Raw genomic sequence first — 24,020 nt, forward strand, 5'->3', positions numbered from 1 at the left:
CTCTCTGGCCTTTGGGGCTGAGGGACTCCCCACCGGGACGTTTCGGCCCTGGGCATCTTGACAGGGGGAAGGCTTGGACTGGCCGTACGATCCCCCTGGGCCCCACCGGTAAGCTTCCGCAGCGATCCTCTCCTGTGTCCCTCCATGCAGGGACAGGAAAAACACTGAGGGAAAGGGGTGGGACGGGACCTTTTAACCTCTTGTGTGCTTTCCTGTCCCTGTAAGGAGGAGGAGGACGTCCTCCATGGTGCTGTCAGGTGGACGTCCTGGAAAACAACTTTTCCTCTTATTAAAAATAGTCTGTTCTCAAGAATGTAGGGATCTTTAATGCTACAGTTTACTGCTTGTTGCCTAAGATTTAACATAGGTACGAACTTGCAAGCGCTGCTCCAAAGCTGGCCGGATCACTGGATGCCCTTGCACTTCTCCCACACAGCACAGAAAAACTGCCGTCTTCTTGCAGCATGGGAGAGCGAGCAGTTTGGAACAGCGGCGCAACCATACAGCTGGTCTATACTGTCAATCATCAGGAGTGCATCGCACCCTGATAAACAGAAGGCTCGGAGGCAGGGAGCAGTGCCCTCCTGAACACAAAAGCCAAGCAACCTCTTTAAACCCTTGACAAATAAAATGGAAAAGTAGAGATGCTCCTGCCACTTTACTGTTATACAGGTGTAGGGGAGGATTAATATGGGCAGCTTTGACTTTTGGAGCCTTTACTATGAATCAATGAAGGACGGGAGATTAATGTTTGACTTCTGGAAAACTATTCAAATAGCTCTTAACAAAAAATCAATAAAAAGGAGCTCAGAGCTGAGTGCCTGGTGCTGGGATATGATTACAGGAAGGCTGTTTTGCCGCTCTTCCCGTCGGTACTAAAGGAGTCAATATATTCACATCTTGAACATTGCTATGGGATCTTTTAAACATTTTGCATTATCAAAGTAGCCTTGATGGTTTATCTAGGATGTGAGGAGAATCAGGCTCCTTGCACCTCACTTACCCGCAGTCTCTTCCCCTGGATCTTGGCCCGTGCGATCTCAGAGCTGTTCCTCCGCGGGCCACGTCTTCGTACTCTCATCCCTCCTGCTTCTTGGAGCTGGCTTAGCTTCTTCCTTTTAAGACGTAATTGGTGACTGCAGCTTACATTATATCTAACAGAGAAACATACTTATATGTAGAAATACTAATAGTGATGGATTCTTTATAATCCACCTCTCACGGAGAAAAAAAAAAAAAAACAGCTAAAGGGTTATTCCAAACTTAGTATATTATCCATTATCTGGATTACGGCTTTGCACTGCATCGTCTTGACCAATGCACAGCTACAGATGCATACCACTGCTCTATTGTTTATGGCACCACCAGAAATGGCCGAGCAATGCACTGCGTTCTCCAGCAGTCCCATAGACTATGAATGAAGCTGAAGTCTAGCATTTGGATCTTTGCTCTGATCAAAAAAAACTATAGTGTGTTACATTTCCTTGTATTGAAGTAAAAAAAAAAAAAAAAAAAAGAATTTCGAGGAAACCAGGTCATACCTATCAGCTGATCTTCTGAAGGGTACATTTAGAAGAGTTTTGATCCCGATTAACCAATTCCTTTAATATTGCCTAATTTCTGATGAAGTTTACGAAGAAATACAGTACTTGTGCTTTTAGATTTACCTTTTGGCACAGGTTAGAGAGCAGAACCTCTTTGAGCCACGGAATTGATTTGCTGAGGTGACCTTCCCACAATACTCACACGTCATCATTTTCGGGTTTCCAGAATCTAAAAAAATGCAAAAATAGTTTCAAAGATACATTTTCCTTTAATCAGATGGTGATAATTTCAGATGAGGACAAAAATTACAGTACCGCCAGTGGGACACTGGTGGAGAAAAGATTTAGGAGCCGATTCATTGTCATTAATTCATTATTGTGTATACGGCGAGCATATGTATATATTTTTTATTTTCTATCCTGCAAACAGACCTCAAAGCAATTAACTGTGTGAAGTAAATTTTCTTTACAGTATTTTGGAAGTTTTGGCAGCTGCACTAATTACATGTGAACAACTGCACACAAAGAAGAGAAAAGAGACATACCGCTAAAAGTCTGATCTAATGGAGGATGAGGGAGCAGACTCTCTACCGGAGGCAGCGCAGTAACCGCTGCAGGGGTCTTTTCTGGGTCCTTTGGTATCTGAGGACTGCCAACCTAGAAGGAGCAACAGTAACTTAGGAAAAAATAAGGAATAATTTAATTCATGGTCACTTGTAATGGTGCTTACAGGAAAGGGTTCAGCTCCCTCCTGGATGACAAAGCCTTCTATAATATGAGTCAAGATCTGAGGCTTCACAATGGCTTGTGGGGGCTTGGTGTCACTGTGCTGACGAGAAGTGACAGAGAGCGTGGGGGTGCAAGGAGGAGCGGACACAGCGAGAGCTGGAGAGACTTGAGAGGCAGCCTCAGACTTATCTGTGGATTGCAAATAAAAGTTTCAAAAAAAAATTATAAATCATTCCCAGAACACAGAACTAATAACTGGAATAAGCAAAAAATAAAATGTACAGAATGATGATGTACAGACTCCAGAAAACAGGATAGGACTACGTGAAGTGATATCCACCCACCAGCTGGAGTGCTGCTCTCTTCCACTGCAGGTGGTGCGTCTGCTGGGGGCGATGCTTTTACAGGTAGTGTTGGCGATTCTTCCCGGTCTTCTTCTGACTTCCTCTTCGCAGCTCCTGACATCTTGCTCTATGAAACCAAGGATAAGATATTTAAAATAAAAAAAAAAAAAAAAAAAAAAAAAAAAAAGGTGGATCATAGGAATTTCATTCCAACCAAGACTCACCTGCAGAACTCCATAAAACGCAGCTTGGGCTTCCTGCACAGTACCTGACACTGCACTGGGAACTGGGGCAGGAGACGGGGGCAGTGTGATCTGTGTTAAAGACGACCCCTGTGATGGAACCTGGGGAGCGCCGAGGGCCATAGCTTGCGCAGGACCCTGCTGTCTTGCACCCACGAGTTGAACAGGAATGTGAGGTTGATTAGGAGGGGGTGTAGGAAGCGGTCTAGCACTTTGTGTAGGTTTGGATGCCAGATGTCCTTGTAGATTTAAAGGTGGAATCCCTTTGCCTGGTTGTTTGGGTTGAATGGGCACCGGGGCTTTAGTTGGCAGAGTCGCCTCGGGACTCTGCAGCATAGGTTGTACGACCAGGGTCTGTTGTGCAGGAGTTGCCTGCAAGCCTTGCTGAGAAGCGCCCTGTGGCTGCTGCTGTGCCAGCTGTAGATGGGCAGAGGCATGGACGAGCTGCGACTGACGGTGCTGGTGGATGGCGATCTGCTGCTGGAATACCACCTGCTTCTGTTGTAGGACTGAATGAGGCTGAATATGAGTGTAAGTAGCTGATGGACAGACAATGAGAAATGGGGAGAACAAAAAGATAGATATTGGATAAGCGTTGGATTTCAAATGCATAAGAAAGCAGTATAATAGTGGGAAAATGGAGCATAAAAAATAGAAAAATAAATAATCAGTTAGTAGTCAATTTCTTAAAAAGAAATATTACTTTCATGTTGTGTAAAATAGAACTGAATTAAATCAGTAATAGAAAAAAGAAATATAGGGCCAGATTCATTATTGCAGTTGCTCTTTTTTTTGTATAGTTCTAGGTGTTTCACGCCGGGTTCTTTTTTTAATCTGCGCCTTTTGTTATGTCTTTTTTCCGTCATTTTGTCTTTTTTTATATTTGCAATTCTGTTTGTGGTTTCCAGAGTTTTTAAAAAGTCGCAAAATTGTTGCACAAATTTATTTTAAAAAGTATTCAAACTTTACTTATTGGATAACAAACAGGGAATATTTTCGACAATACCTAGATTTCTATTTGAACTCACCAGAGCTAATAAGGGTCTGGTTGGGCGCTGGTGTGGCAGCTCTGGTCAAGTTAATCCCGACACTTTGTTGCACAGCCTCTCCTTCTGCTTTTCTTCCCTCCGCCTCTGTCTGACTCCCCTGACTCACAGTGCCCCCTGCTGGGCCCAGCGGACTCTTCACAGTCTGTTGTACTGGAGAAGACGGCAGTTGTGAAGGTGCGGAAGAAGAGGGCATTGGGTGAGTGGCTGGTTTGGACAGTGGAGGCGCAGCATGAGCAATGGTAGGCCCTGCAGCAGTGGACGTGGGTTGAGCAGTCTGCTGACCTCGGACAGCCAAGTTCTGAACCTAAATACAAAAAAAAAAAAATTGCAACTTTGTCCAAAGCAGTGGTTAATAACTACAGGGGAAGATCAAGTTATAACCAGAGATCCCTATGGTGATTGAAGTTTGGTTCCGTAAAATCACACAGTGTCTGAGTGTTGCAGCCACTTTATACTTGCGGTCGTGTGAAGCTGTACGTTGGACCATATGGTTTGTTTTAGTTCTCTTTCATTTCTGCCTGTCACGGAGGGTGAGGAAGGAAAACACCCAAACTATGAGCTTCTTGATGAGTAGGCAAATTTTTCAATTCTGAGTTTTCGGGTGGGGATGGGGGATTTCTACCCTTCTTCCAAGAGGCATATTTGTTTTTAAATGTACCGTATATACTCGAGTATAAGCCGACCCCCCCTAATTTTGCCACAAAAAACTGGGAGAACTTATTGACTCGAGTATAAGCCATGGGCGGGAAATGCTCCATAGATTATTCCCCCATATGGTGTCCCCAGAAGAAGCTCCATAGATTATTCCCCCATATGGTGTCCCCAGAAGAAGCTCCATAGATTAATCCCCCATATGCTGCCCCCATAAGAAGCTCCATAGATTGTTCCCCCATATGCTGACCCTAGAAGAAGCTCCAGATTATTCCCCCATATGCTGACCCCATAAGAAGCTCCATAGATTGTTCCCCCATATGCTGACCCCAGAAGAAGCTCCATAGATTATTCCCCCATATGCTGCTGCTGCATGTAAAAATAAAAAAAATTACATACTCACCTCTCCGTCGCTGGGTGTCAGGTGCTGGTGTCACTGCTGGCACCTGAGATACTCACGTGTCCTGCGTCCACGACTGCTCACCGCTATCTGCCACGTCATCAGTCAGTGACGTTCAGACTGCAGGGGGCGCGGCGCGCACTAACCACGTCACCGCGCCCTCTGCTGTCTGAACGTCACTGACCGATGACAGACAGCAGCAAGCAGCCATGGACGCAGGACAGGTAAGTATCGCTATACTTACCCGTCCTGACGCTGTGTCTTGAGCCCCCAGCTTCTCCGCGCTCTCTTCCTGCCTTCAGCGGTCACATGGTACCGCTCATTAAAACTCATGAATATGCGCATATTCATGAGTTTTAATGAGCGGCACCACGTGACCGTTGAAGGCAGGAAGAGAGAGCACGGGGAGAAGCTGGGGGCTCAAGACACAGCGTCAGGACGGGTAAGTATGATCTGACACCCCCGCCCCCCCCCGGTGTATATGACTCGAATATAAGACGAGAGGGGGACTTTCAGCCCAATTTTTTGGGCTGAAAATCTCGGCTTATATTCAAGTATATACGGTAGTCTAAATAGCTGTATAAAAGGTTTGACTTTTGCTGTACGAGTTAACAATTTTGAGTGACATCATTCAATTTATCATATGATGTACTATAAAACAAGAAAAAAAAAGGGACGAAATAAAACGCAATTCCAAAACCGTTTACTTAGGGTTTCATTTTTACGGCTTTCATTGTGCAGGAGAAATCACTTGGCAATATGATGCTCCAGGTCAGCAGGATTGCTGTAATACCAAACTTGTTTATTTTTTTAAACACTAATAATAATAATAATAATAATAATAATAATAATAATAAATTAATAATACAAGACTTCATTAAAAAACTAAAATAAACATTTAAATAAAAATATTTTATCGCCATTTTTTGAGATGTGGAACTAATTTTTTTTATTAATTGAGCAACTTTATAGCTTGCATGGTGTGGAGAGCTCACGTTTTTATCGGTACCATTTTAGAATATAGACGAGACATGTTTGGTGTCTATGAACTCGCAATGCCCTGGAGAATCATAATGGCAGGTCAGTTTTAGCATTTAGTGAACATAGTAAAAAACAAAAAACATTTGCGGAATTGCACATTTTTTGCAATTTCACCGCACTTGGAATTTTTTTCTTATTTTTCCGTACACGATATGTTCACACAATTGGTTTTGTTCAAAAGTACAGCTCGTCCTGCAAAAACAAGCCCTCACGTGGCCATATTAACTGAAAAATTAAAAAGTTATGGCTCTGGGAAGAAGGGGAGCAAAAAACAAAAATACCTCCGGGGTTAAGTGGTTAAATGTGTTTTCTCCTTTGGAAAACCACTCTTCCCAGGCGTCAATTTATTTTGAAGAAACAAATTGTGCTTTACACATTCTCTCCGTATCCAGCTCTGAGTCCCTGCTGCGCTCGGTGTCTGTTACTGTCTGCATCGCAGACATCACACTAACAGGTTTTGCCCGAGTTGACAGTCTGAGCCGCTGAGCTCACTGACTGTCTGCAGCACTGCAGGCAATGACACCGAGAGCACCTGCAGAGCCTCATGACTGGACCTGAGGAGAGGAGAGTAAAGAAGTTTGTTTCCCTTTAAACAAACTGCTGCCAGAAACAGAGGGTTTTCAAAAACTGGAAAACTCTGTTAAAAACAGTAATATTTTTTCAACAATTTTTATTCACCTTTCAGGTCTTTCTCTGCAAGGGACTTAAACTTGTGATCACTTATTTGATCAGTTCTTCCATACAGAGCAATACTTCCATGTTGCAGTATATAGTAGAAATGAATGAGGTTGGGCGTCATGGAAGTACAAAGATGGCAGTGACGGGGGGGGGCTTTCAGTAGGTTCCCAGCTGCCATGGCTTGCTGCAATCATTGCTATTAGAGGCTTCAGCTCACATCATATACCCACATCAGACATGTGACAGACAAGCACATCACACGTCAAGAAGGGGGGTAAATATCTGATCTGTGACAATATAATGAGATTTTCTGGTTTACCTGGTCAGAGTCTTGATGCATGCCTTGGTTCTGGGGGGATGCCACTTCCTGCTGGACTGTAGCCACAGAGCCATTGGGCATGAGAATAAGCTGGGAGTTCAGAGGGACACCTCGATTCAAAGATCGATTGACTTGTAGAAGATTACCAAGCTGCGGCTGCTGCTGACAGAAAATTGACAATGAAAAGAAATGAAAATGTGAACTTATTCACTATAAAAACTCAAGCCAAGCCTAGAAAGGGATTTCCAAGATGTCTGCAATGTTTGCAGCCGTTATCCCCCAGTCCTTGCACTGAATTGATCGTCTTACTTACCCGGAGGTACATTTGCGTCTGTGACTGGCTGAGAGGTGGCGAGCTGGCATTGCTGAGCAAAACTGACTGAGTAAGTGTTGTAGCACTAGGAGCAGTGACGTTCTGGGCACGACTCAGGAGCTGGGCTGATGAGCTCGTGGACAGATTCACCTGCTGGGGAAACCAAGAAAGTGAACTCACCGCTGACTTCTATAAAATGCAGATCCATAGCCAAGAGTTACTACTTACCGATCCTTGCGTGGTGCTTGTCTGCTGATTGGAAACGGTGTTAGGAGAGGCGGCCTGGCGGGTGGCAGCGATTGTCGCCTGTAGTGGCAAAATAAGAAAAGTTGAAGGTCACAGGAGAATATAGGTTTACTTGATCAGCTGACAAGAATCAGTACAATGGTAAGCACAAGAGAGGGATTTTTGGGTTCTTACCGTAAAATCTCTTTCTTGGATCCTTCATTGGGGGACACAGATTACCATGGGTGTATGCTGCTGCTGCTAGGAGGCTGACACTATGCAAAAAAGGAAAATTAGCTCCTCCCCGGCAGTATACACCCACCGACAGGCACCAAGTACCGCAGTTGGTGAGAAAGCAGTAGGAGGAACAACCAAAAACTCTCAAAATATGTACCAACCCAACAAGGGACTCGAAGACCCAACACGGTACAACTTAAACACAGAGGGTGCTGTGTCCCCCAATAAAGGCTCCAAGAAAGAGATTTTACGGTAAGAACCCAAAAATCCCTCTTTCTTTATCGCTTCATTGGGGGACACAGATTACCATGGGACGTTCCAAAGCAGTCCCGAGGGTGGGAACAGTAGTAAAGGAACGAGAAGGAAGGGCTTAGGTCGGCCGATGTGCTACCGCCGCCTGCAGAACCTTCCTACCAAAAGCTGCATCAGACGAGGCCTGGGTATGAACCCTGTAGAACCTCGCAAACGTGTGCAAAGACAACCAGGTCGCGGCCCTGCAAAGTTGTAAAGCCGAAGCCTGGTGTTGAACAGCCCAAGAAGCCACTACAGCCCGGGAGGAGTGGGCTCTCACTCCCGGAGGGGGCCGTTTTTCCTGAAGGCGGTAAGCTTCCAGAATGGTAGAACGAATCCAGTGAGCGATTGTGAATTTGGATGCCGGAAAGCCCTTTCCGGCGACCTTCAGAGAGGACAAGCAGGGAATCAGATTGACGAAGAGAAGCGGTCCTGGCAAGATAGACATGCAAGGCTCTCACTACATCCAGTTTGTGGAGCGACTTTTCCAGAGGGTGAGCAGGCGGAGGACAAAAAGAGAGAAGGACGATATCCTCAGTAATGTGGAAAGGGGATACCACCTTTGGAAGGAAGGAGGGAACTGGCCTGAGAATGACCTTATCCTGATGGAGGATTAGGTACGGGGAACGACATGATAAAGCCGCCAGCTCAGAAACTCTCCTAATGGATGTAATGGCGATCAGGAACGTTACCTTCCATGAGAGAAGGGAAAGAGGAATGTCCTGGATAGGCTCGAACGGCGCCTTTTGGAGAGCGCCAAGAACGAGATTGAGGTCCCACAGATCTATTGGAGAATGATGAGGAGGAGCCACGTGGGCGACTCCCTGGAGAAAGATCTTAACTTGCGGTAAGGGGGCCAGATCCCTCTGGAAAAGAATCGACAGAGCCGATACCTGGCCTTTGAGGGCACTGAGGGACAGGCCCGCATCTAAGCCTGACTGGAGGAAGCCAAGTGTGGATGGAAAAACATTGTTATCGTCGCACCAACGGAAAAAAGTCTTCCAGTACCTATGGTAAATGTGGGAGGAGGCTGGTTTTCTAGCTCTGATCATCGTCTGAATGACCTGGTTGGAAAAACCGGATACTCTCAGAATCGCGGCCTCAATGGCCATGATGTTAAACTCAGACTGAGAATTCTGGTGGTAAAGGGGGCCTTGTGAGAGAAGATCTGGACGGTCTGGAAGCCTCCAGGGGACGTCCGCGAGCATATTCACCAGTTTCGCATACCAAGGTCGTCTTGGCCAGTCTGGAGCCACCAGAATTACTGGGATGCCTTCTGATTTTATTTTCTTGACCACCCTTGGGATCAGGGCAAGGGGAGGAAAAAGGTAAGGAAGTTGGAACTGGGACCACGGAATTACCAGGGCGTCGCAACCGACGGCTAGAGGGTCCCTGGACCTGGCTACGAAGCGAGGAAGTTTAGGGTTCATCCGAGATGCCATGAGATCGACGTCCGGGGTGCCCCAACGCTGGCATATCTGATTGAAGACTGTTGGGTGAAGAGACCATTCGCCTGACGCTAGGCCCTGGCGACTTAGGAAGTCGGCTGCCCAATTTTCCACCCCTGGAATGTGAACAGCGGAGATAGCCGGAACGTAACGCTCTGCCCAACGCAGTATCTTTGCCACTTCTGTCATTACCTGCCTGCTGTGAGTACCGCCCTGGTGGTTTATGTATGCCACGGCCGTGGCGTTGTCCGATTGAATGCGGACTGGTTTTCCCACGAGGAGAGGCTGCCAGCAGAGGAGGGCAAGGAAGATCGCTCTGATTTCCAGAAGGTTGATGGGAGAAGAGTCTCCTGGGCGTTCCAGCGCCCTTGGGCCGTTTTCCGATGGAAAACCGCCCCCCATCCTAGAAGACTGGCATCAGTGGTGATGACTTGCCACTGAGGCGGGAGAAAGGACCTCCCCTGTAGAACTGACGCCGGTATTGTCCACCAAGTCAGAGATTGCCTTACTCTGAGAGGAAGGAGTATGGGGCGATCCAGAGAAACCGAGGTCTTGTCCCAGGCTGAAAGGAGGGACAGCTGGAGAGGACGAGTGTGAAATTGTGCGAAAGACAATGCTTCCATGGAAGCCATCATCTTCCCCAGGACCCCCACACAGGACCGAAGGGGAATGGGCCTTGACCGCTTTAGGGATCGGATGCCCTTGCAAAGGGCAGAAAATGTGTCCCTCGGAAGAAACACCCGGGCTAGATTTGTGTCGAATTCCATGCCCAAAAAGGTCAGACGCTGAGTAGGGTGCAGGATGGACTTCTCTTTGTTGACTATCCATCCGAGCCGGGCGAGGATATCCAGAGTTATTTGGAGACTTTGAAGACAGTCTTGGCGGGACGAGCCCTTGATCAACAGATCGTCCAGATAAGGGATAATGAGAATCCCCCTGGAGCGAAGAATGGCCATGACTGTTGCCATCACCTTCGTAAAGACACGGGGAGCGGAGGCTAGGCCGAAGGGAAGGGCCGTGGCGTGAACTGATAGTGATTTTCCTGAATCGCAAAGCGGAGATAGCATCCTGTATGTCCACAGAGCAGAGGAACTCTCCGGGTTCCATCGAAGCTATCACTGAGCGCAGGGACTCCATCCTGAAGTGAAGGGTCCTCACGTGGCGATTGAGCAACTTGAGGACCAAGATTGGGCGAAGGGAACCGTCTTTTTTCGGGACTACGAAGAGATTCGAGTAGAACCCTGAAAACCGTTTGTTTGAAGGAATGGGAACGATTACTCCGGCAGAAAGAAGGGAGGAGAAGGCCGTCCTGGAGGTCGAGACAGGAAGAAGCGACTGTTTGGGGAAGAAAATTCGATTTTGTATCCGGATAAGATTTCCCTGACCCAAGCATCGTCGACAACGGACAGCCAAGTGTCCATGAAAGAAGAGAGCCTGCCTCCCACCCTGGAAGAAATTCCAGGTGGGGGTGACCCGTCACTTTGAGGAAAATCTACCGGAGCCTGAAGACCTGGAGGGTTGGCCTCTTGATTTCCAGCGGGGAGCGGGTTTATACGATGGTTTTCTCCGTTCTCTGGAGGCAGAGGGGCGGTCCTGCTGGGATGGTCGTTCTGTGGAAGAGAAGGGGCAAAAGGACCTAAATGGCCGAGAAGCTTTTCTGTTGAAAAACAGTCTAGGCCGAGACTGGGGAAGGGAGGTACTTTTACCCCCAGTGGCATCGGAAATTATCTGATCCAGCTTGGCGCCAAAGAGCCTAGAACCGGGAAATGCCAGGTTGGTGAGCAACTTCTTGGAAGTGGTGTCCGCACTCCATGACTTCAACCAAGCTACTATGTTGCTGTTAGCTCTTGCTACGCACACAGCCGCATCTAAGGAGGTGGCCAAAAGGTATTTACCCGCATTATCAATTGGTTCTGCTAGATCTGCCAGCTCGTCCTGAGGGGCTGCCGATAAGATGCCCTTGTGAAGAATTTTTGCCCAAGCTGAAATGACTTTCGCCACCCAGGCGGAAGCGAAAATAGGGCAGAGAGAGGAGCCGGATGCTTCAAAAATTGATTTAGCCAGCGATTCTATTTGCCTGTCTGCTGGATCTTTAAGGGATGCCCCGTCCGGAAGGGATAAAACGTCTTAGAGGATAGACGGGAAACTGGTGGGTCCACCTCGGGAGCTTTAGTCCATTTTGTGAGAAGATCCGCATCAAATGGATACAGGACGTCTAAGTACCTGCGGCCTGAGAAACGTTTCTCAGGGTGTTCCCAGTGTTTGGTTAGTGTCGAACTCTTTGTGATTAGGAAAGGTTCAGGAGGGGGGTTTCGCTCGTTTAAAGGGGACAGAGCAGTCCTGAAGGGGTGCCTTATCTTCCTTTATTTTGAGCGTCTGGAAAATAGCCGATATGAGACTATCAACCATGTCCTGTGTTTTAGACATGTTGTCCGCCTCTGAGTCAGATCCCGATTGGGAATCATTGTCTGACCTAAGGTCGTCTTCTGAAGAGGGAGACGAGGAAAGTAGCCTGGGTGGAACGGACGGACCTTGCGAGCTGGAAGAGCTAGAAAGAACCCGCTTCCTCGAAATCCTACTCGGTCTGTCCCTATGGAGGTCGCGGTCAGGTGCAGACGACTCACCGTGAGAGGCGGTCGGAGCACTGGTGGCTGTCGATAGCTGAGGTAATCGTTCTAAGACCTGGACCAGGGACTGAGAAACTTTCGTCAGGTCAGAGACCGACTGAGACATTGCAACGGCCCACTCTGGGAGAGGGGGAGTGCTGTCATCCCGGGACTCGGGGTGCTCCGGTGGGGCAGACATTGTGGAAGGACTGCAGGACAGGCAGAAGGGAGACGACTGACCTGACGCCCACTTCTTTTTACAGCGCGCACAGGCGTAGTGGGTAGTGGTGGGTCTAGGATAAGGAGCCCTTGCAGGGTTGGGCATATGTGAAGACTGCAGTATTACTGTGGCAAGTATCTGCAGGAAGTGAGGCTACCGAGGGAGCTAGAAATAGGGGCTCAGAAATATAAGAGCCTACCGTGACCAGCTCCGTTAATATGATGCGCAGCAGCCAGCAGATGTGTCCCCCAAGCTGAGATCCGTGGTGCACACGAGGTCCCAGAGAGGCGCAGGGCCTTAGTGATGGGCGGTGCAGGGCGGCAGCGCTGCGCGATTGGCTGTAGCCTGCGGGGGGGGGGGGGGATCAGGGAGGGGACTGAGGAGCTACAAACAGAAAGTAGCTCTGTGATGGGCTGATAAAAGGCGCCAACAAAGCGCGCAGGAGGCGTGAACCGGCGAAGAAGGCATAAGTGAAAGTGAAAGTAAGAAGCGCCCGGTTTGTGCCCCCGGAGTCCTGCCCGTGACGCCGCAGAGATAAGGGAAAGTGAAAGTAAGAAGCGCCCAGATTGTGCCCCCGGAGTCCTGCCCGTGACGCCGCAGAGATAAGGGAAAGTGAAAGTAAGAAGCGCCCAGATTGTGCCCCCGAAGTTCTGCCCGTGACGCCGCAGAGATGAGGGAGGTAAGAGGATGGGGACCCGCTGTCTGCTGCTTCAATGACTAGCACCCGTGTGGAGGGAAGCTGTGAGGCACGCGCCTGCCAAAAAATGGGCGGGAAATTTAAATGGAGAGTGACACTGTATCAGCGGCGCCGACCCCACTGACTTCCATGTGGGGCGAGAACGGGACTGGTGGTAGCCTTTAGGCTGCTTACCTGAGGTCCACATGCTCCCTGAAGAGAATGACCGCAAGGGCCCGCGATGAGGGGGGCCGCTGTGAATGAAGGTCCTCTTCCCAGCACTATGTTTGAATAGTGCAGGAGACGGCGCTACCCCTTTGCCAGCAGGGGAGAGTCACCGCCGGTGACCGCCATCTTCCTCTCAGCCCTGTCTCGGGAGAGGGGTGAGAAGGGGAATCGGCTAGGACCAGCCACCTGTCGTTAGCCCGTGGCACCCGAGGGTGATAGTGAAAAAGTCCTGCCTGCGGTCCTGCGAGTTGCGATGTGGGTCACACCACATTGCTCGCTCAGCCGCGTGATATGGGAAAGCAAGGTGAACATTTACCCCCTGTTTCCCGAAGCTGAACCTGAAAAATAAATGGGAAAAAATTAATACACTCACACAAATCCTAAAAGGGAAAAAGGAATCGTTAAATGCCGATCTTGGGAGATCCTGGTCCGCCTCCTACAGACAAGTAAGCACAAACTGAGGTACTTGGTGCCTGTCGGTGGGTGTATACTGCCGGGGAGGAGCTAATTTTCCTTTTTTGCATAGTGTCAGCCTGCTAGCAGCATACACCCATGGTAATCTGTGTCCCCCAATGAAGCGATAAAGAAAGAGTGAATGGTCCCCAGATACAGTCGTCAGAAGTGACATGTCGGACCATGCACAAGGAAATGCGTAGATATACAGACTATAAGGAGAGAAGTATTGGAACACATCTCTTCATCATTTCATTCAGTCTCATTGCCTCAGGTGTGCCATGTCACCTGCCTTTACCAAAAAGTATGGCTCATTCTAAAAAGCGCACCTATACCAGCGCAGATGGCGTGGTGTAAGGCTACCGCCAATGGAATCTGCAGTGGTTGGAACGTGTTCTGTGCAGTGACAGATCAGGGATACAGGAGTGAAAGCTTTGATGAATTGGGCCCATGATTGGGGAGGGAGTGATGTTCAAGGACATGACCGGCTGCGCAGAGTCCTGATCTCAACTTCATCCGACATCTGAGATGAACTAGAAAAGAGACTGAGACCGAACCTCTCCTCCAACATCATCTTACCAATACTGTTCTGGATGAACGGGCAAAAATCCTCTCAGACCCACTCCAAGACATATCTGGACAATATTTAAAAAGTGTATTTTTATAAACTGAAATGAGCAAATATGTAAAAAATGATTCCTATATGAGAAGATCACTTACCTGCTGAACTGCTGCCAGACTATGCAGCTGTGCATTACTCAGCTGCTGCTGCAACATCAGTTGGTGGAAGTACTGCGCTGCGTTCGGTTGTCTATGTAAAGCCTGCAGCGCCTGCGGAAAAAAAAAAATACTGTATTGGTGCTCAAACACAGACCTTGAACCTCGCACATATAAACAGTTTTCGGGGCCCAGGCAGGATCCTGTAATGCACTCTGGTTAATCTGTAATAATGCTAAGACATGAGAACGCAGCAAGTGCCAGAAATCAAATGCTGCTCCATAGACATTCGAAGGGACCATTTGTACCCATGAAGAATGCCATGACCAGATATAGATGGCAGCCATCTAAATGGTGCCTATAGAATCACACCGAGCTGCTTGTGACACATACCTGAACAGCCTGGCGTTCATAGAGAGACATCTGCGATATCTGAGGACGGGAGCTGGCGCTGGATGCTGTACTCCCATTAGTGGAAGTAGAGTTCTGCTCACTCTCAGTCTCCATATTGGCTCTTGGCTCTAAAAAAAAAAAGCAGAAAACGAAAATATTGTGTTTTAGGGCCAAAAATTATTACTACCTGACTAAGTGGCCAAGCTGCTATATCCCTGCTAAAGTAGATGTGTACACAAATAGTCATCACAGTTTGAGGATGTTTGTTCCCCTGTCCCCAGGTTCTCACTCATTACAGGATTTTGCAGGTAATGGAGTTGAAATTTTAGCTTTAGGCTCCCTTGAATGTACATCTCCAACTTTAGAGGCAGCTTGGCTAAAATAGGAAAGAATTGTATAATGACCATTAAGGGGGTCATACACAACACATCCATAGCTGGCCGACTAACTCTCCACTATGAGAGTAGAGGTATCTGCACTCAGTCCATTCATTAAATGAGAGTTTCAAAGATTGTATAGCATGCTGAGGATATAAGGAGATGGGATATCCTACTGATCCGCAGGAATCCGGCAGCCATGATTGGGGTTCCAAAATCCACATCTTGAAAAGAATGAAGGTGCTCATGCTCGACAGTCATTCCAATGATTGTCTATGGGGCTGTCCGAAATAGCAATGAATGAGGAATGTGCACCTCCATTAATTTCGAGATTCCAGCAGTCGGACCCCAGAGATCAGTAAGTTATCTCCTATCCCATAAACAGGGGATAACTTGCTATGTTGGGAATAACCCTCTAAAGGGTTATAACTAGTAATGAGTGAACGTGTTATCTGAGCATGCTCGTGTGCTAACCCGGGTGACTTCGGCGTGCTCAAATAATATGTTCGAGTCCCCGCGTTCTCCATGTCGCGAGGCTGTTTGACAGCTGCAAACACATGCAGGGATTGTCTAACAAACAGAATCCCTGCATGTGTTGGGGCAGTCGAACAGACGCGAGACATGCAGCTGCGGAGACTTGAATATATTTTTCGAGCACGTCAAAGACACTTACAAGCATGTTCAGAGAACACCTTATCTGAGCACATTCGCTCATCACTAGTTATCACCAAAATCTAAAGAGTAGGCGATAAATTGCAAATTGTGGGGGTCTGATCACTGGGACCAGCACCAATTCCAAGAATGAGGCTCTGAAATGTCCCACGAGAATGGAGTGGTGGCTGCGCATTTTCTGGCTCTCTGATGCCTCCAGTAGTCTCATCCCCTAATACAGTAGTGATCCCAATTCATATTTCATTGGATAATTGATTGGATAAAGCCACAGTGATCTCTGTACATCCACGGTGATAACAATATTACTTCAACTACACAAAGTCTCTTTCTCACAAGCAGACTGTTATGTTCTAAGCCTTCACCTATAATAATTTTAAAGGAACCAACCAACCCTTGGGATATATTTTTTCTCGTCAGGCAAGTGCGTGGTAAAAGTCATTTAGCACCATGTACACAGCCGTATAACAAATCCATAATACGGCATCTCTAGGATATGGGTTGGTACTGTACCTTCCATTTAATTTAATCACACAGTTTATTATATATATTTATACAGAAAAAAAAACAAATGGCAGTTCCCATCAAATGCCATACAATGAAGGCATTTTACAGGCATTGCTTCTAGGGCAGAATACACTGACACAAGAAGTGCCACTGTCCTCCATGCTCCCTACTTTCTATCCCGTAATATGGAATAAAGGACTATTTTATGGAACAGTGAGTGCCGCAAGACTAGTCACACATCTATTCCTCCTGATCTGCCCATAAATATGCACATTCAAGTTGTGCAGAGCAAACACGTGCTTTTATTAAGAAGAGGCGAATGAGCCGCTGCCAGACGTCACTGCAGCATCTTGCCTCCATCAAGCTGTCCACACACTTAATATAAAAGCTTGTGAACTCATCGGGCTTTGAGCTAACACAATTCCCTGTGTATTTGTTGGCGTAAGTTGTTGCACGTTGATGGTCGGGTTGAGTAAAAATCACTAGATGCAAACAAAAAAAAAGTGCTCTCTGACAACAAGCAAAAAAGTACACAATACTTAAAGGGAACCTGTTGTGCTGAAAATGGCATCTGACCTTCAGGTCGAAAGTTATGGAGCAGGATGATCTACAACTTTGTGGGAAAAGTTTCAGTAAAATTTGCTTTTTAATTGCTGACATCCCTGGTGTTTGTATACATACAAGTCCAGTGGGCGGTGCTATCAGAGATTGACAGTCTTCCCTGAATGACTGCACATGCAGAGGTATCTGTCAGTTACTGATTAGGACCGCCCACTGGACTCTCATACCTACAAACACCAGGAATTTCAATGTATAAACTCTACAAGTTAGAGCGCATTCAAACGTCCATACAAATCAGTCCGAGATCGGAATGGCTGCAGGCCTCCAGACCTGAGCGTGACAGTTTCATAGAAAATATATGATGCTGTCACGCTCAGGTTGGGAGACCTGCAGGCAGTCTGTGCATTGCGATCCGATCTCGGACAGATTTGTAAGGATGTCTGAATGCGCCCTTATGCTGAATTCTTTCCCACAAAACCATATAGCCTTCTGCTCAGCTTCTCCTTTTCTATAACATGCTGCCCACAGAGACTGCATATACAATGTGCCAGGTTCCCTTTAATAGGTGTAAAACTATTAATGTGGTTGTCTAGTAGTAATAAAATATGACCAAGATGTTTCCTGGGCTTATGTCTCCTGAAGAATCCCAGTAGATTTATATAAAAAATGGATTCCCCCATTAATAGGGGTTGTGCACTAGATACGGTTAAAGGGTTAATTCCAAAATAGCAACTTATCCTATGGATAGGGGATACCTTGACACTTCCAGTGACCCCGAGAATGGGACTCTGCAGAGCATTGTCTTGAATGGTGTGAAGATGAGCATCTGCTCAACCCCTGCTCCAGTCGTTGTATATGTTGGGACTGTCGGAGATATCGGAGCGCTGTACTCTGCTTTCTCCAGCAGTCCCATGAATAGAGCGAAGGTTGAGCACGTGCATTGCTCTGCTCCATTCAAGACCCCCCCTCTTCCATGGATAGGGGATAATAACTTGATATTTTGGGAATAACCCTTTAATATTAAGACTGGGCACCCGCTGCTTTTCCACTCTGCAATGGGTGTCCCGCACCAGTCTTCCCACTAACTCTTCCCTTGTGTGAGCTCTTACCAGAACAGGGGGCTTGGAGACCAGTGTTGGACACAGGCAGCAATGGAGGAATGGTGGGGGGACAGCTGTTCTGTTTGGGGCTCATCTGCAGTATAATGACACGCAGGAGTCGCCCTCTTGACCTGCGTCAGATCAGGAGAAATCGTTTCCACCACGCTGCGCCATTTTTATTGTAGATCCAGGTGACGACCATTGAATGGAAAGACGGAAGAGAACGTGAGAGGAGACGGTCAGCGGAAGGTGAAGGACCGACAGCGGCCAAGGGGGCGTGGCCAGGGGATCAGAGGTCAAGTGACACTGTCATCACATGATGCCATAGCTCAACACCAAAACAATGGCCGCCCCTGTCAGCGCAGACAGGATCAGTCTTCACCGCCTCATAGGGAGGACATTATGGTCTGAGGGAAGAGCAGGGTGGGGAGAAGACAGCTGTCATGGCTGCTGGTGACAAGTGTCCCCTCAGGAAGGAGCAGCCCCTGTGCGCACACACACACACAGTGCATAGACAGAGGGGGAGGAGCTCCATGTCCCTTGTACACACATATACACACAGTCTGATACACCCCGAATAGCTCCCGCCATTCCCTGTCCGCCTCTCACCTGCTAGGCCTCCGGTCCTGCGCTGACCCCTGACCTTTTCCCCCTGCGGTCCCCCGCTGACCTCTGACCTCTCCCCGCCGCTCTCACTTCGAGCTCAGCTTCTCCCTCTCTGGTTCTTTCTCTCTGCTCCCGACGTCATTTCCCGTCAGACAGCTCCACTTCCGGGACACGTGACCCGCTGCGCCTTACTCCTCCTCCTCTCACCTTTTCGCTTGGTTGTCATGGAGACGGAGGGAGGACGGGATCCTCCTGCTTGTCACCGGCGCTCACTGCGCAGAGTATGGGGGAGTTGTAGATAATATTCACCGTGCGGCCAGAACACACACACGTAAATGTATATATAAAGTCATATATACCTGTGCATCTACATATATGTCTGTGTAGATATATACTGTGTGTGTATGGATAAGCATCAATAATAGACTTATTAAAACTTGCAATTTTTAGTAGATATATTTAAAGTATAGGATAAAATCACAACAACAAACACAAAACAGAACTATACACCCTGACAAGCCCTAAGGTCTGGGTCTGCCTCACAGCGGAGGAAGACACTAAATAACCCAAATATTGGTGCCCCGCTCCTCCGCTGCTGTCCCTGGAAAGAAAGCCCCATATATCCCTGATCTCAGGTCCAAGAACAACCACCGCAGCCTCACTAGATGCATCTACAAGGAGGAGGACCGGGCTGTGGGGACCTGCATTGTGCCGGGTCCGGAACTGTCGAGGCTGCGTCCCATGTTGCCCGGGGGAACAGGAATAGGGGACCGAACAGGCTCCATGACCCGGGAAGAGGAGGCGTGTTTAAGCTGGAAGCAGAACTGAAAGCGCACGAAGCGGCAGTTTCCCGCCGTCAGGGAGAGTGCAGGAGAGTGTGCAGCATGCTCCGCACCCGAGAAGCGGCAGTTTCCCGCCGTCAGGGAGAGTGCAGGAGAGTGTGCAGCATGCTCCGCACCCGAGAAGCGGCAGTTTCCCGCCATCAGGGAGACTGCAGGAGAGTGTGCAGCATGCTCCGCACCCGAGAAGCGGCAGTTTCCCGCCGTCAGGGAGAGTGCAGGAGAGTGTGCAGCATGCTCCGCACCCGAGAAGCGGCAGTTTCCCGCCGTCAGGGAGACTGCAGGAGAGTGTGCAGCATGCTCCGCACCCGAGAAGCGGCAGTTTCCCGCCATCAGGGAGACTGCAGGAGAGTGTGCAGCATGCTCCGCACCCGAGAAGCGGCAGTTTCCCGCCGTCAGGGAGAGTGCAGGAGAGTGTGCAGCATGCTCCGCACCCGAGAAGCGGCAGTTTCCCGCCATCAGGGAGACTGCAGGAGAGTGTGCAGCATGCTCCGCACCCGAGAAGCGGCAGTTTCCCGCCATCAGAGAGACTGCAGGAGAGTGTGCAGCATGCTCCGCACCCGAGAAGCGGCAGTTTCCCGCCGTCAGGGAGAGTGCAGGAGAGTGTGCAGCATGCTCCGCACCCGAGAAGCGGCAGTTTCCCGCCGTCAGGGAGAGTGCAGGAGAGTGTGCAGCATGCTCCGCACCCGAGAAGCGGCAGTTTCCCGCCGTCAGGGAGAGTGCAGGAGAGTGTGCAGCATGCTCCGCACCCGAGAAGCGGCAGTTTCCCACCGTCAGGGAGAGTGCAGGAGAGTGTGCAGCATGCTCCGCACCCGAGAAGCCGCAGTTTCCCGCCATCAGGGAGACTGCAGGAGAGTGTGCAGCATGCTCCGCACCCGAGAAGCGGCAGTTTCCCGCCGTCAGGGAGAGTGCAGGAGAGTGTGCAGCATGCTCCGCACCCGAGAAGCCGCAGTTTCCCGCCATCAGGGAGACTGCAGGAGAGTGTGCAGCATGCTCCGCACCCCGAGCAGCAGCGCCGCGACGTACTGCGGGCGACATCTCCTGAGCACTTCAGCAGGACCTTGAGTGTGGAGAGCACCGTGCGCCCAGCTAAATGCAGGACCGCACTCATGCAGAGAAACGTGGGCCGGATACAGGACACTGAGTTGCGGTTCCTTCTGCTGACCAGCGCGCAGCAGCCCACGCTTGTTACAGGCACTGCTGCAGCTTCCCTCACTTTGTTTGCTCAGGCTTTTGGACTAGGGGCTCAGCAGATAAAACCGGAGACCGCCCACTGCCGCCAGAAGTTGGACCATTGACAGAGGACCCCATCTGAGGACACTGCGCCAGCCTTTGCTGGCACTACAACCCCCATCGGACTGTATATCACGGAGGACCAGCGGGAGTCATGATAAGGGTATGTTTCCACAGTCAGGAAGCGCGTGTTTGATGCTGTGTACAGCCGCAGCGTCAACCCCGCAGCGTCCAGATGTTACAGCATAGTGGAGGGGATTTCATAAAATCCCTTCTCCACTATACATTAATAGACGCAGGCGGCAGACCAGCGTAAACGGACATGCGGAGCATCTTTCCAGAACGCAGCATGTCTGTTTACAATGCGGCGACGCTCCATCGCTGCACGGTATATTTACTATAGACAATCAGAAGCAGTAAAACCGCATCTAATGATTAGTTTTTAGGTGTAATAACTGCGTAAATGCAGCTTACTACTCATGTACTAATTTAAATAAGGTCTTACCTCCTCCCACCGCCGGAAGTGGACGGGGCCACTGCAGTTCTCGCGATAACTTAGCTTACAGCGAAAACTGCCATGCATGTGACCGGGGGTTGTCTCCGGTCACTAGGCTAGTTCTCACGGTCAGCTGACCGTGAAAACTACAGTAGGTGACCGCTGGAGATCTCCGGTGGTCATCTACAAGCTCTGCTATCTCTGGATGTCATGCATCCAGATGTAGCAGAGCTGAACTTGTCGTGGGATACTCGTTATTAAGGACATGTCAATTCTTTCTGCGGATTTGAAACCGCAGCAAATCCGCATGGAAAATTCTGCAGCATCTGTACAGCGGTTTTCATTTTCCATTGGTTTTAATGGTACTGTACACCGCAGCAGAATCCGCAGCGTGTGCACACACCCTTATAGTGAGCACTGGGCAGCCCCCCTGTATGGTGTTATTAAGAGGCTGCGAACCTGATGCTCTGCATTCCCTGTGTGAACATTGCCACATACGGATTATTTCTTCTGCACTGGTGATTGTAGGCTGGCTGTCTCATTTGGCATTTTGCACCTGTGCAGCTGCCATTTTACTTGGGTCCGCTGCACCCTGTTAGTGCAGATGTATTGAGGCCTGTCTATACAGGTAGCGAAAATGAGGATGAGTGACCTCATGGAGATCAACATCCGACACTGCGGAGACACCATCACATGTTTCTCAACGCAGTGATTCTAGAGCAATGCCCCCATCCCTTATGGGAAATATGCAAAAACATGTAAATCAACAGCCGCGGAGACACCATCACATATTTCTCAACGCAAGCAATGACTAGCCAGGTCTTTCACCGGGAAGGAACAACCACGGGAAGGGCAGTCTCCACAGTGTCGGATGTTGATCTCCATGAGGTCACTCATCCTCATTTTCGCAGTCTTTTACTAGGCATTGCTCCTACTAGCCAGTTTCCTACTCCACACTGATGAGGGGCAATACCCCGAAACAGCTGTCTGTGGATGGATACCATGTTTTGGCATAGGTGGTTTCCTTCATTGGAGACTGCCCTTCCCGTGGTTGTTCCTTCCCAGTAAAAGACCTGGCTAGTCATTACTTGCGTTGAGAAACATGTGATGGTGTCTCCGCGGCTGTTGATTTACATGTCTATACAGGTAAGCATCTCTGCCTGTTTTTGGTGCTTTTTCTGAGTATTGGAGGATTTTTTTCCTCTTCCTGTTGGTTTTCATGCGAGAAACACGCACGAATCTTGCACCTCTGTACCCGGCACTGCACTTGGGACCGGAGCGTTCAGCTGCATCAGGGCCGGCCCGAGAGATTACGGCGCCCTAGGCAAAACTATTTTGTGGCGCCCCTACTATTCTTGGCAGTAGATGAAAACTTGGGATATAAATTTAGGAGCAAAATAAACCACAACAACAATGATTAATTAACTCTCTCCTAACTCTTTAATCTTCTGAGACGTTGTATAGGACAAATATATACAAAGTAATCAATAACACAAAACAAAAACGACCATAGGTAATTAAAATTTTTGTCTCCTTGCCTTTTTTTTTTAACCCTTTCGCGCCTGAGCCTGTTTTTGCCTTCGTGACCAGGCCAATTTTTTCAATTCTGACCAGTGTCACTTTATGAGGCCATAACTCTAGAACGCTTCAACGGATCCTGCTGATTCTGACATTGTTTTCTCATGACATATTGTACTTCAGGATAGTGGTAAAATTTCTTAGATATGAACTGCGCTTATATGTTAAAAAAATCGAAATTTGGCGAAAATTTAGAAAATTTTGCAATTTTCAAACTTTTAATTTTTATGCCCTTAAATCAGAGTGTGATATCGCACAAAATAGTTAATAAATAACATTTCCCACATGTCTACTTTACATCTGCACAATTTTGGAAACATAATTTTTTTTTTTTTAGGAAGTTATAAGGGTTAAAAGTTGACCAGCGATTTCTCATTTTTACAACAAAATTTACAACACCATTTTTTTTAGGGACCACCTCACATTTAAAGTGAGTTTGGGGGGTCAATATGACAGAAAATACCCAAAAGTGACACCATTCTAAAAACTGCACCTCTCAATGTACTCAAAACCACATTCAAGAAGTTTATTAACCCTTCAGGTGCTTCACATGAATGAATGGAATGTGGAAGGAAAAAATAAACATTTACCTTTTTTTCACAAACATTTTACTTCAGAACCATTTTTTTTATTTTCACAAGTGTAAAAACAGAAAATGAACCACAAAATTTTTTGCTCAATTTCTCCCAAATACGCCGATACCCCGTATGTGGGGCTAAACCACTGTTTGAGCACACGGCAGAGCTCAGAAAGGAAGGAGTGCCGTTTGACTTTTTCAATGCAGAATTGGCTGGAATTGAGATAGGACGCCATGTCGCATTTGGAGAGCCCCTGATGTGCCTAAACAGTGGAAACCCCCACAAGTGACCCCATTTTGGAAACTAGACCCCTTAAAGAACTTATCTAGATGTGTCGTGAGCACTTTGAACCCCCAAGTGCTTCACAGAAGTTTATAACGTAGAGCCATGAAAATAAAAAATCATTTTTGTTCCACAAAATGATCTTTTAGCCCCCAATTTTTTATTTTCACAAGGGTAACAGGAGAAATTGGACCCCAAAAGTTGTTGTCCAATTTGTCCTGAGTACACTGGTACCCCATATGTGGAAGAAAACTACTGTTTGGGCACACAGTGGGGCTCGGAAGGGAAGTAGTGACGTTTTGGAATGCAGACTTTGATGGAATGGTCTGCAGGTGTCATGTCGCGTTTGCAGAGCCCCTGATGTGCCTAAACAGTGGAAACCCTCCACAA

The 24,020-nt window shown here is 48.1% G+C and overlaps 1 protein-coding gene across 5 annotated transcripts in view; it reads right to left on the reverse strand.

Moving 5' to 3' along the window:
- PHC1 (polyhomeotic homolog 1) overlaps positions 1-18,905 on the reverse strand; it is a 35,835-nt gene extending 16,930 nt beyond the window's left edge. Inside the window, exons 1-13 of one of the 5 annotated variants that reach the window (XM_073546488.1) lie at positions 18,832-18,905; positions 14,805-14,932; positions 14,415-14,525; positions 7,539-7,616; positions 7,311-7,463; positions 6,998-7,159; positions 3,888-4,212; positions 2,842-3,398; positions 2,618-2,744; positions 2,275-2,462; positions 2,090-2,201; positions 1,668-1,773; positions 1,004-1,154 (exon numbers count right to left, since the gene is read on the reverse strand). In XM_073546488.1, coding sequence (XP_073402589.1) covers positions 1,004-1,154; positions 1,668-1,773; positions 2,090-2,201; positions 2,275-2,462; positions 2,618-2,744; positions 2,842-3,398; positions 3,888-4,212; positions 6,998-7,159; positions 7,311-7,463; positions 7,539-7,616; positions 14,415-14,525; positions 14,805-14,932; positions 18,832-18,850 — 2,217 coding nt within the window. In that variant the 5' untranslated portion in view covers positions 18,851-18,905. Of the gene's footprint in view, positions 1-1,003; positions 1,155-1,667; positions 1,774-2,089; positions 2,202-2,274; positions 2,463-2,617; positions 2,745-2,841; positions 3,399-3,887; positions 4,213-6,997; positions 7,160-7,310; positions 7,464-7,538; positions 7,617-14,414; positions 14,526-14,804; positions 14,933-18,027; positions 18,398-18,627; positions 18,786-18,831 lie in introns of those variants that run through there. The other 4 variants (XM_073546491.1, XM_073546485.1, XM_073546487.1 and 1 more) reach the window with 4 other exon arrangements.
- Between the last annotated feature and the right edge of the window lie 5,115 nt (positions 18,906-24,020).

Source organism: Dendrobates tinctorius, unplaced genomic scaffold, assembly GCF_039654945.1.
Source record: "Dendrobates tinctorius isolate UK_male_01 unplaced genomic scaffold, ASM3965494v1 ptg000147l, whole genome shotgun sequence".
In the NCBI taxonomy this organism is placed as follows: Eukaryota; Metazoa; Chordata; class Amphibia; order Anura; family Dendrobatidae; genus Dendrobates; species Dendrobates tinctorius.